The sequence below is a fragment of the Chiloscyllium punctatum genome, chromosome 2 (assembly GCF_047496795.1).
Source record: "Chiloscyllium punctatum isolate Juve2018m chromosome 2, sChiPun1.3, whole genome shotgun sequence".
Classification (NCBI taxonomy): domain Eukaryota; kingdom Metazoa; phylum Chordata; class Chondrichthyes; order Orectolobiformes; family Hemiscylliidae; genus Chiloscyllium; species Chiloscyllium punctatum.
This window is the reverse complement of record NC_092740.1, coordinates 87,479,009-87,492,798: the sequence shown is the minus strand read 5'-3', so window position 1 is coordinate 87,492,798 and position 13,790 is coordinate 87,479,009. Positions and strand designations below refer to the sequence as shown.

General features: G+C 40.7%; 1 protein-coding gene across 2 annotated transcripts in view; it reads right to left on the bottom strand.

Moving 5' to 3' along the window:
* The window catches only part of vps13a (vacuolar protein sorting 13 homolog A), a 419,442-nt gene that overhangs the window by 223,164 nt on the left and 182,488 nt on the right, over window positions 1-13,790 (bottom strand). For both annotated transcript variants that reach the window (XM_072585252.1, XM_072585262.1), the window contains exons 30-33: window positions 10,801-10,917; window positions 1,122-1,225; window positions 663-830; window positions 197-492 (exon numbers count right to left, since the gene is read on the bottom strand). In XM_072585252.1, the coding sequence (XP_072441353.1) occupies window positions 197-492; window positions 663-830; window positions 1,122-1,225; window positions 10,801-10,917 (685 nt within the window). The remainder of the gene's footprint in view (window positions 1-196; window positions 493-662; window positions 831-1,121; window positions 1,226-10,800; window positions 10,918-13,790) is intronic.

Sequence of the window (13,790 nt, the reverse complement as noted above, 5' to 3'; positions counted from 1 at the left end):
GCCTATCTATAAACACAGTGATACAGCTTAGGTATTAGCTAGGATTTGGATGCAGTAAACATAAACGTTTGACCTTTATTTTATAAATGGACTATAAAGATTCAAAATATGACCCATTCAAATATTAGGAAGCAGTCAAGTGTTCATGATATATATTGTCGTATTACTTTTTAAAAATTCTATAGAATTTCCATACCTGTACAGTTTAAGCTCACGTAACGAAATTTTCATGGAGTCAATTACAGGTGGGAGATTAGTGGAACCTTTTTGTTTTACCAGTGAGAAACTGTTCTGAATAATGACAAAACCAAAGTCTGCAACAACAACGTTTTTTGACACAGGAGATTGAGGTACAACAACAACAGGTGCATTGATGTGAATGTCAAGTTGCATTCTAGTGCTCCGTTCTGCAAGATCCTTCACGCCAGATGCTGCTTGGACAGTTGCCTCTGTGACAGCTTCTCTGGCAGCTTGGAAAATGTTTAAGAATGCCTGAAATAAGTGAGACACTGTTATGAACAGAAGCTAGGTGCACTGTATTGAGAAAAATAATCTACAGTAATTCAAGCAAAATGTATGCTGACAATGAAAATAAAAAATTTTTAAACACATGAATGATGCAAATTCTGCACACTTCTTGAGTAAATTTAAAATTTCCTCACCAATACTGATGACACAAACTTCTTTACAAAGATGACTTGGATACAGCCAACTGTCAACTGAACACAACTATCAACTACATCCATATTAGAATAGGCTAAACCTTCTGTCGCATCTACATGAGAGATTATTTTGAAGTTGAAGACCTCTTTTCCAGCAATGGAAACAGCCTTTGAAATAAAAAGAAATCTTAATGAAACACCAGGTTACTTTTAAAAATTGCAAAAACAAGCAAATAAAACCTGTTAAATTTTATGTCAATTAAGGAAGATATTACTGCTATACTTGTACAAAGCCAATGTGTACACAGGTACAGTTTTCTCATACCATTTTATGATAGAGGTGAGAATCAATGATTAATGACGGACTGAAGCTATAGTAACCTAGCTTCCAGTTATCCCCAATAATGCAGAGGATGAATAGAAAGATACTGTGTTTTAATACCGATTCATCAGAAATACCTTTTTGTATACTGCATCTTCACTGGAATCCAAAACTACAATATTCTTCAGCTTTGCTGTAACTTCTGATAAATTCTTCCTCAAAGCCACATCAGCATCAAGACCTATCCGAATATAAATGATGATATTTCACACACACAGAATAATCACAAAAAGCATTGGTACAAATTTGCAAGTCATCCAGAACCCAATCCTACACACCAGCTATGTCCTCCATTTGTTTTATTCTGTCTGGGCTTAAATTTAAATTCTAACTGTTGCCATTTTAAATCAAAAAAATAACAAATTTCATTTCAAATGCATCATCTTCCAAATTCCCATTACAGTTGTCCCTTCAAAAGAACGAATAAAATGAATTATATGTGCATCGTTGCAATCTGATGCACTATCTAATCACCCTAGTTTTGTGGAATCAATTTGTTTTCATCTTCCTATAACAAAATCTCACTCAGAAATGTTCTGTTTCGAATGTTTTGTTACAAACTCTGGAAAAAGGCTATCTTGAAATATTTCAACAAATTCTGTAATCTTTAATAATTAAAAAATAATTCACAGACAAACTGAATGGTCTTACCACATTTCCCCATATAATAAAAATGTTGAAGTGCAACAAGAGGGGGTGAGAAGTTGTTAGCTAACAGTTGTTACCATGTTCACTTGCTAAGAAACAGCTGTAGAGTTATCTGTATCTGGTAAAGCTGACTGCAAAAAACAGTTGACCAGAATACTGGGAAATATATTTCTTTTCAAAGCTCTACTGAGCAACCTTCAATTTATACAGAATCACTTTCCAGACCAATGATCACACAGTTTAACACTTCATACAAATTATAAATCTCTTCCCAAAATTGACCGAGTTGATCTGAATCCATAATTTAATTGATATTCATATTTATTCAATGGTATCAACTCGAGACACAAGATTGAGTTCAAGTGTAAGTAAAGCTTTAGCACACAAATCTCAGCCAACACCTGCGCACAGGATTGAGAAAGCCACTGTTCAAACATGGCATGAGTAATTTGTTAGCTGTTATGATGCACGATTCAGTATGCAAATCTTTTGCATTCTAATTTGCTGAAGTTTGAATGCAGCTGACAACAAGAGAATAATGGTATCCAAGACTTCTATAAAGATGGAGATCAAGGTTACTTCACAACCAATTAGTTTCTGCTGTTCCCTAAACCTATATGAAAAGATTGTTGAATCAGCACAGGTAAATAAGATGGAGATAAATAAAGGAAAAAAGTAAAGAGACGGAAAGAACGATTTATTGAGAGTAAAATGGAATTGAAAAGGGAAGAAAAATATCTTAGATTACAAATTAAATTATAACATTAAAGGAAATCCAGATCATCCTTGGAGAAAGTATATGCCCTTGCTGAATAAGGAAATGGTTTTTTAAATCTTCAATTTGTGCATTTTAAATTGGACTGTAATTTGAGATTTGTTCCAAGAAAAATCAAAAGTTTTAAAAATTTTGTAGCTTCAAGTTTTGAGCAGGCCTATTTTCAAAGGGTGCCTTGAGTGCACAGCCTCATTAAGAACCGGCTAAAACTGGAACCTCATTTACAGAGTAAATTAATCCAACCCAGCATAGACTTTCAATAAAGTTGAGGAGATAACTGGAGGAAAAAGCATTTATAGACTTTAAAGTGAAAGTACATTCTTCAGGTCTCCAGTATTTTGTTTTTGTCTTTTTAAAAATATCTAATTAGGTACAAGATTGATATTAGTGCATTAAAAATGGGAAATAATAAAGTGTAAAAACAGCAGAGATATTAGAGCAAGTTTAATGAATAAGTTAATTAAAAATGATGGAGAAAGTAGATCAGATGGCATGTTGCAGCTGTAACATGTGGGAACTGCTGAACACCAAGGTGATCCAAGTGTAGCAAATGTTTGCAGCGTGAACAACTAAGGATCCGCATTGAAGAGCTGGAGTCTGAGCCGCAGACATTGTACATCATCAGGGAGAGAGGTTATCTAGACACTTTGTTCCAGGACGCAGTTACACCCCTTAAATTAGAGAGTTCAAACTTATTCTGTGATGAAGGACAGGAGAATGTGACTGTAGGTGGGGTGAGCATAGGAACTTGAGGGACAGCTCTGTGGAGCCTCAATCCATACGGTAATAAAAATATCAGTGAGACAAACTGATCACAACACAACAGGGAACCATTCATGGAAGACAAAGAAGTGTTAACAGAGATAGGGTAGTGGCAGTAAATTTTGAAGGATATAGCCATAAATGCAGCTGCAAGCTTGAGTTGGAAGGCTATGTTTCCTGCTTGGTCCCAAAGTTAAAGATATCTCATTGAGGCTTATGAAGAACTTGGAGTGGATTCAGTTAAAAATCACACAACACCAGGTTATAGTTCCAAAGGGTTTATTTGGAAACACAAACTTTCAGAGCACTGCTCCTTCATCAGGTGATTGTGAAGCTTAAGACCATAAGAGACAGAATCTATAGCAAAAGATTGGAGTGTCATGCAATTTAAATGATATATTGAACAAACTGGATTGTTGTTAAGTCTTTCATCTTTTAGAATGGATTGCAAGCTTCCGTTCATTAATATGTAAACCCCAGAACTTCTTTTAAGTCACCTTTTCGAAATAACCCAAGGTTTTATAACAAAACGTGTGAGGTTAGAGCCTGTCTGTATCCCAATCTTTAGTCAAACTGGTTCTATTTCCAAAGTAGGATTTATAAAACATTGATATGGATTGAATGCCTGCTGATTTTGTGCCTTTTGAGCAAAATAGAATATATCTGCAAATGCAAATTCACCCCATAGACTTACATGTGTGTCCATGTGAGTGCGTCCATAAGAGAGCGTTGCATGCTTGGTACAGTGCGTACGTAAGTGTGACAGAGCATAAGCCTTGAGAGGGTGTGTGCATGCACGAGAGAGAGGGTCTGTGCGAGTGTGAGAGTATGTATGTGTGTGAGTAAGAGCGAGTGTATAGTATAGTGGGGTCATCTGTAGTGTCACAGGAACCTGGTTGAGGCCATTCTCACGGGTACCAAACTTGGCTATCAGCCTCTGCTCAGCCACTCTGCGTTGTTGCCTATCCCGAAGTCTTCCTTGGAGGATGGTCACCTGAAGATCCAAGGCTGAACGTCCCTGACCGCTGAAGTGTTCCCCGATCTGAAGAGAACATCCCTGCCTGGCTATTGTTGAGCAGTGATCTGTTGTCGTAGTATCTGCTTGGTCTCGCCAATGTACCATGCCTCGTGGCATCCTTACCTGCAGCGTATGAGATAGAGAATGTTGGCCGAGTCATATGAGTACCTGCTGAGTACACGGTGGGTGGTGTCTCCACAGGTAATGGTGGTATCCATGTCACCACTCTGACGTGTCTTGCAGTGGTTGACATGACAGGGTTGTACGGTGTTGTGGTCGATGGTGTCCTGAAGGCTGGGCGGTTTGCTGCGAACAATCGTCTGTTTAGGATTTGGCTGTTGCTTAAAGGCGAGAAGTGGAGTCACAAGAAAGATCTTGGTGAGATGCTCATCCTCATTGGTGTGTTGCAGGCTGCACAGAACATGGCGTAGTTTTTTGGTGTCTGGGAAGTACTGGACAACCAAGGGTACACTATCAGTTATAACCAGTGTCAGTGTCCTGAGGAGGTCATTACGGTTTCTCACTGTGGGACGTTGAAACCGGCAATCGATGAGTTGAGCATTGTACCCTGTTCTTATGAGGGCATCCTTGAGCACCTTCAGGTGTCTGTCATGTTCCTCCTCATCTAAAAAGGTCCTGTGTATGCATTGGGCTTGTCTCTAGGGGATAGCTGTTTTATTACATTTAGGTGTAGCATTGTGAGCTGTGGATTTGCGGTAGAGTGAGGTACTGAGGTGCCCATCCTTGATGGAGATGCATGTGTCCAAGAATGAGACAGATACTAAAGAGTAGTCCACGGTTAGTCTGATGGTGGGTTGAAATATATGTCTATGGTGTGAATTTATATTTGCAGAATTATATTTGCAGATACATTCCATTTCGCTCAAAAAATGCACAATCTTCAGGCAGTCAATACATGTAATATTTTGTAAATTCCACTTTGGAAATAGAACCTGTCTGACTCGAGATTGAATCAATAAACTTGTTGGACTATAACTTGGTGTTGTGTGATTTCAACTTTGTCCACCACAGTCCAGCACTGGCTCCTCCACATCTTGGAGTGGAAAGGTAGACTTTCGGTTGTTGTCATTCATTTTGATACTAATGACAAGGGTCTGCTGAAAGATTCTGAACAGTTAGGAACTAAACTAAAATGCAGAACCTCCAAGGTAATACTTACAGGATTACTACCTGAACCATGGCTGAATGGGCATTACGCATATAAAGGAATTAAATATGTGGCTGAAAGATTGGAGCAGAAGGAATGGGTTTCGGTTCATGGAGCACTTCCATCAGTACTAGGTTAGGAGGTAGCTGTTCCATTTGGACAGCCTTCACTTTAACTGTACTGGGACCAATGAACTGGCAAATTAAATAGCTAGGACTATTGTCAGGGCTTTAATCGAACCTGGGGCTGGGACATAAGGGGTTTGGCAGAAACTTTAGACTTGCAAATCAAAAGAATTTGGCACCATTGCAGGGCAACTATTTTGACAATCATACCCAAAATGGAACAGGAAGGAGCAGAGTTTATGAGCATTACAAAAAAAAGCAATATAGGGACAAAGGGGGAACAATGTAATAAGGCAAAATTAATGGGATTTTGATTACAATGCGCATAGTATTTGGAAAAACATAGATTAATTAGTGGCACAAATATAGGTTAACAGTAATGATCTTATAGCCATTACGAAAAATGTTGGGGTATGTGACCTTCCAAAAGCACAAGTAGTAAGGAAAGGCTAGTAGCGTGACCTTTTTTTAAAATATGAGATGGAATTAGTACATTAGTAAGAAATTATCTTGGATGTAGAATCAAGGGAAAGACAACACTTGTAAAGCCGCCCCCAAATAACAGTAGCTGTTCTATAGGACAAAAATCCAGAAGATAACAAGGCTATGTAAATAAAAGGCAGCACATTAATCTTTGATGCTTTAATCTTCACATATATAGGGAAAATCAAATTGGCAGAGGTAGGCACAATGCAGTAATCAAAGAGCATTCAGAATAGCTTCCTAGAACAATGTGTTGTCAATCCACGTAGCAATCAGGTTATTTTGCATCTGATAAAGTGCAAAGAAACTGGTTTAATAAATTTTGTCAGAATGAAAGATTCCTGAAGGAACAGCAGTTATATACCATGGTAGAATTTAGCATCTGTTTGAGGGTGCATAATGTAGATTGGACACAAGTATACTTAACTTAAATAAGGATAAATACATGGAAATGAAGATAGAATTAGCTGGAACCAACTGGAAAAAGAGTTTAGCAGTAAAAATGGTTAAGGAATAGTGGCAGACTTCTATTAAAAAAAAATGACACAAAGCAACAGTATGTCCTAATGAGAACAAAAGATTCCATGAGGGGGATAAACCAACCATCGTTAACCAGTTAAGAATTGTATCAAATTGAAAAGGAAATCATGGCATGTGCTGAAGATTAGTGGCAAATCAGAGAATTGGGCAAGTTTTAAGAGTCAACAAAAGATGATCAAAATGTACTAAAGAGGGAGAAAATAAACTGAGGGAAAAATTGTATATAACAAAGCACAATAACTTTTTTAAATATATAAAATGGAAGAGAAGAACAACAGTGAACAGGTCTTTTAGAGATTGAGGCTGGGAAATAAAAATTTGAAGCCAGAAAAATGGCAGAAATGTTGATTCCTGCTTTCTATTTATATGTTTGGGTTTCTTTGGGTTGGTGATGCCATTTCCTGTTATTTTTCTCAGGGGTGGTAGATGGGGTCTAACTCGATATGTTTGTTGATAGAGTTCCGGTTGGAATGCCATGCTTCTAGGAATTCTCGTGTGTGTCTCTGTTTGGCTTGCCCTCGGATGGATGTGTTATCTGAGTCGAAGTGGGGTCCCTTCTTAATCTGTATGGAAGGATACTAGTGAGAGAGGGTCATATCGTTTTGTGGCTTGTTGATGTTCATGTAACCTGGTGGCTAGTTTTTTGCTTGTTTGTCCAATGTAGTGTTTGTTTCGATCCTTGCACTGTATTTTGTAAATGACATTAGTTTTGTTTGTTGTCTGTACAGGGTCTTTCAAATTCGTTAGCTGCTGTTTTGGTTCCTGTATCTAAAGGAGGACATACAGGTGGCCCAGAGGAGGTTTACAAGAATGATCCTAGAGATGAAGGATCACATGATGAGTTGTTGAGGATTCTGGGTCCGTACTTGTTGGGAGCTTAAAAGGATGAGTGGGATCTCACTGAAACTTACAGAATACTGAAAGGCCTGGATAGAGTAGACATGGTGAAGGTGTTTCCAATAGTGAAAAAGACTTGGACCCAAGCACACAGTTTCAGAGTGAGGCGATGACCCTTAAAACTGAGAAAAGGATGAATTTCTTAAGTCAGAGGATGGTGGATTTGTGGAACTCATTGTGGCAGAAAGCTGTGGAGGCCAAGTCATTGTGTGTATTCAAGACAGAGATAGATTAGTTCTTGATTAGTCTGGGGATGAAAGATGAAGGGGAGAAAGGAGGAAAACAGTGTTGAGTAACATGTTAGCCATGATCGAATGGCATAGCAGACTCGAAGGGCTGAATAGTCTAATTCTACTCTTACATCTTATGGTCTAAATACAATAAGTATCACTAGAGGAAAATTACTTGGGAAACAAATGGGGCTAGAGACCAGAAAGTTCTCTGGACCTGATGGAGTGCATCCTAGGATATTAAAAGAAGTAGCTGCAAAGACAGCAAATGCGCAGGTAGTGATCTTCCCAAATTTTAAGCATTATCGGAATGTCGAAGACAATTGGAAAAATACCAGTGTAACCTCTTATTCAAAAAGGGAGGAATATTAAAAATAAAGAAAAGTTCACTGTCTCTGGGTTGATAGCAGGCATAGAGGTATTCGGCACGTACTCATTGGGAGTTTACATGAATGAGAATGAGAGGAGATCTTATTGAAACAAAAGTAATTCTTAAAGAGACTTGATAGGGTAAATGCAGTGTTATACTTTCTGATTGTGTCCCCTGATCCTCAATGTTTGCACACAAGCAGGGGTTCCCCGTCTAAGACTGAGACAAGGAGGACTTTTTCTCTCAAACTGGTGAATCTGTGGAATTCTTTACCAGCAGAGGATTTTTGAATCAAACTCATTAAGAACAGTCAAGGTTGAGACAGACAGACCACTTTCTAATCACTGAGGGAATCACAAACATAGGAAAGTGTTGAGGATCATCAGATCAGCCAAATTTCAATGACTTGATGGGCTCAATGCCTATTTTTGCTCTTGAATCCCATGGTGTTACAATTTATGGTAGAAGATGATTGGGAATAAATACTCCATTCCCACCCTCCCCAATGAGCTATCACTATTACTCTCAACCTGCATCCACCTATCGCCTTCCCAGTTACCTTCCCTCCAGCCCACCCCCACATTTATCTCTCAGCTCCCTTTCCCCTCCACATTCCTGATGAAGGGCTTATGCCCGAAATGAGGACTCTCCTGCTCCTTGGATGCTGCCTGACCTGCTGTGTTTTTCCAGCGCCACACTATTTGACTCTGACTCTCCTGCATCTGCAGTCCTCATTTTCTCCCAGTTGATTTATTGAAGTCAAATACCTACCCAGTTCAGCTTTGAACAAACTCACCTCCCCTTGATATTTAATGACATAAATCTCCCTGAATCTGCTACTGTCAATATCCTGGGACTACCATTGATCAGAATTAAAACTGGAATAATTAGAAAAATACCGCAGCTGTAAGAACAAGTTGGAAGATAGAAATTCTGAGGGGTGTAACTCAGCTATCTCCGCAAAAGGACACCCACCACCATTAAGGCACAATTCAGGAGTGTGATAGAATACTGTCCATTCGCCTAGACATGAGCAGGTTCAACAACCTTGACGAAGTTCAAAATAAATCAGAACAAAGCAGCACGCTTCACCGGAACACCACTCCCCCAACCCCATGCCTGTTAACTTGCATTCTCTGCACCATTAATACACGTGGCAGCAATGCAATATCTCACCTAGACGTCATCAAATTTTCCAAATTTGCAATTTCTACCACACGAAGGACACAGCAGCAAATGAAAAGAAAATCACCGCCTTGGAGCTACATCACTATTCCTTCACTGTCACTAGGTTAAAAACATATCCCTTCCCAATATCACCACAGCTGTCCCTACATCCCAGGGATAGAAATAGTCCAAGTTGGTAAAACTGCCTGCTACTTCAGTGCATCAACGTGTTCCCTGGCCAACATGCGTCTCAGGCTCGCTGCAGTGCTCCAACAAAGCTCAACATAAGCTTGAATAACAGCACCTCATTTTCGACTTGGAAACTATACAGCCTTCTAGACTCAATATGGACTTCAGCAATTTTAGGACTTGAGGCATCTTCTCCCATGTCCTTACCCCAAGCCCCACACATCAGACAATGTTATCACATGGTCTGCTATTACACACAACCCATTATTAGCCACTAATAGGCCCCATTAGCAGCCATTTATACTCCTAGGCTGACTGTTATCCACTCTTTTGTCGATTCAACTATTCTTCTCTCCCTAGGCTCCATCTCCACCATTTGTTTTCTCCTTCCTCTTTCCGCTACCCCCACCTCCCATACTACCTTCAGCTCAGAAAAATTTTTTTTATGCAAACATCAGTTTTGAATAAGGATTACTGGACCTGAAACATCAATTTTCACTCTGCTTTCTCTCCAAAGATGCTGCCAGACCTGCTGAGATTTTCCAAAAAGTTCTGTTTTTGTTTCTGATTTCCAGAATACGCAGTTCTTTCGGTTTTCTTTGGTAAATGACACCCATCGTCAAGGGTGATAAATGCCCTGTCAAATGTTCACATTCTTTGAATGATTTTACAAAATAAAGCTCATCCTTCACTGTTCTTTGTATAGAAGAGTCCTCACAGACCTCTTTATTCTTCATTGTATTACCTCATATTTATCTATGTTGATCTTAATTTGTCAATTATTCATTTTTCCAAAACTTGATTAATATTAATCTCTAATTCATTGCAGACCTAATGGGTGCTATCACCCTCAAATTGGTAACATCTACAAATTTATAAATTATAGTTTTGATTCTAAGGGTCATAGTTATGTAAAATATGAGCACCAGTGGTCCCAGCACTGATCCTTGTGGAATTCTAGTTCCCACCCTCTGAAATTCTGAACACATTTATTTCAACATCATTATTTTTCTTGTAATTTTGCAAAGTTGCTGCATTTTTCTTGGGATTGCTGCCATTCTGACTTCTTCGACCATTATAAATAGGATGCAAATCAACTACTGAATAGGCACGTGACCACTCTAATTTTCCTACTAGAAACAAATAATATTGCATTAATTTTGATATTATATTCTTTGCACGTTCCTTCTAATCCCTATTTGTGACCCAATGAATGTTTACTTTGCCAAAACTGCTTGCTGGTTATTAATATCCAAAATTTGCAAAATTATAAAATGCAAATTTTTAAATTAGCAAATGTATTTATGTCTTCTGTGTACCTTAATTCGCAAGTGACCAAAAAAAATGCCTGCATCAACAACAGAAACATGATTCAACTACTTACCCACAATGCTTATTTCGGCAATTCTTCTGGTTGGATCACAGATGAAAATCTTCAGAAGTGCCAGTTCTGCACACAAATGAAGTTTGATCAGATCTTCTAACCTTCCACTTCTTGGAGCTAAAAAAGGAGTTAAAAGAATGTGTATAATTACAGTTAAATATAAATTTGCAAAGAAAAGACAGAGAGAGAGAGAGAGAGAGAGACGCACACACTGAAAGACGGGGGAGAGGGAGAGAGGCAGAAAGGCAGAGAGAGAGAGACAGAGACAAAGAGAGAGAAAAACAGAGACAGACAGACAGAGAGACAAAGATAAAGAGAGAGAAAGACAGACAGACACATAGAGCGAGTGGGAGAGGTACCGAGACGGAGGGACTGTGAGAGAGAGAGACAGACAGACAGACACTCAGAGACAGAGAAAGAGAGGCAGAGTCTGAGAAAGACAGAAAGACAGAGAGAGAGAGAGAGAGAGAGAGAGAGAGAGAGAAAAACAGAGACAGAGACACACACACACAGACTGGGGGGGCGGGGGGAGAGAGAGAGAGAGAAAGGGAGAGACACAGAGACACACTGAGCTAGAGAGAGAGAGACAGAGAAACAGGGACAGAGCGAGAGACAGAGAGAAAGACACCGAGTGAGAGACAGAGAGAGACAAAGACACCGAGGGGGGGGGGGGGGGGGAGAGGGGGGAAGAGAGAGGGGGAAGAGAGAGAGAGAGAGAGAGAGAGAGAGAGAGAGAGAGAGAGAGAAAGAGAAAGAAACAGGGACAGAGTGAGAGAGACAGAGTGAAAGAGAGACAGACAGAGAGAGAGGGAGACAAACACAGAGACAGAGAGAAAGACATCGAGCGAGAGAGAGACAGAGAGAGAGGGAGAGAAAGACAGAGACAGGGGGAGAGACAGAGACAGAGAAAGACACACAGAGAGACAGACAGAATGACAGACAGAGCAAGAGAGAGAGGGACAGATACACACACACACACCGACAGAGAGAGAGAAAAACACACGGTGGGGGGTTGGGGAGAGAGAGAGACACACACACCGACAGAGAGAAAGAAACACAGTGAGATAGACACACAGACACTGAGAAATACAGGCAAAAGAGAAAGAGAAGTAGAGAGATAGAGAGACACAGAGAGAAAGGTAGAGAGAGCAGGGGAGAGGCAGATAGAGACAGAGACAGACAGACATAAACACAGAAGTGAGAGAGACACACACACAGATACACAGAGAGAGAGAGAGAGAGAGAGAGAGAGAGAGAGAGAGAGAAAGGCAGAGAGAAACAGTGACAGAGAGACAGACAGAGAGACACAACACAGAGTGGGACAGACAGAGATACACACTGAGAGACATGCCAAGACAGACAGAGAGAGAGGGGGGAGCGAGAGATAGAGTGCGATAGACACAGAAAGACATTGAGACACGCCAACAGAAACACAGAAGAGAGACAGAGGTAGAGAGTTGAGGTACAGAGAGAGAGAAAGAGACAGAGACACACACAAGCACAAAGAGAGAGAGACAGAGACAGAGAGAAAGACAGACAGACACAAAGAGAGTGTGTAACAGGCACACATACAGAGCGAGAGAGACATACAGAGAGTGAGAGTCAGAGAGAGAGACAAACAAAGACAGAGAGACAGACAGACAGTCAGAAACACAGAAGACAGAGAGACAGAGAGACACCCAGACACAGAGAGAGAGACAGAGAGAGAGAGAGAGACAGAGAGAGAGAGAGAGACAGAGAGAGAGAGAGACAAACAGAGACACAGAAGACAGAGAGACACCCAGACACAGAGAGAGAGAGACAAACAGAGACACAGAGAGACACACACAAGCAGAGAGACAGACACAGAGACAGAGACACAGGCACAGAGAAAGAGAGACACAGAGAGACAGAGAGAGATGCAGAGAGAGAGAGTCACACAGACAGAGAGACAGAGATAAAGAGAGAGAGACATAGACAGAGAGAGACACAGAGAGACAGCGAGAGACAGACACCGAGACAGAGAGAGACACAGGGCGAGAGAGAGAGAGAGAGATGACAGAGAGAGAAAGAGAGAGCGGGAGAGACAATGACAGATAGAAACAGAGAGAGAGAGAGACAGACAGTGACAGACAGAAACAGAGAGAGACAGAGTGAGACAAAGGGCGAGAGAGAGAAAGACACAGAGAGGGAAAGAGAGAGAAGACAGAGAGAGAAAGAGAGAGAGGGAGAGACAATGACAGATAGAAACAGAGAGAGACAGAGAGGGACAGAGAGATAGATAGAGAGAGAGATAGACAGACAGAGGAAGAGAGAGACACACACATACACACTGACAGACAGAGAAAGAGAGAGAGACACTACTAACAGAGAGAGAGGGAGAGAGAGAGAGATAGAGTGAGATAGACACACAAGACACTGAGAGATGCCGGCAGAAACACAGGAGAGAGGGAGGGGTAGACAGACACAGAGAGAGAGGAGAGAGAGGAGAGAGCGAGAGAGAGAAACACAGGCACAGAGAGAGACACACAGACGGAGAGAGGGACAGAAAGACAGATAGACACAAAGAGAGAGAGAGAGAGAGACAGAGAGGAAGACAGATAGACAGACAGAGAGCGAAAGGCACGCACACACACACACACACACACACACACACACACACACAGAGTGAGACACACACACACACACACACAAACAAACACAGAGTGGGACAAACAGAGACAGACACTGACAGAGAGACAATGTGAGATAGACACAAAGACAGACAGGGACAGGCAGAAACATAGGAGAGAGAGAGAGATAGAGAGACAGAGACACACAGAGAACGAGAGAGCAACGAAGACAGAGCGACAGACAGAAACACAGAAGACAGAGAGACACATAGACACACAGAGAGAGTCACACAGAGACAGAAAGAGAGAGAGAGAGAGAGAGAGTGACAGAGACAGAGAGAAACAGAGACAGAGAAAGAGAAAGACACAGAACGAGAGAGAGAAAGACACAGGGTGTGT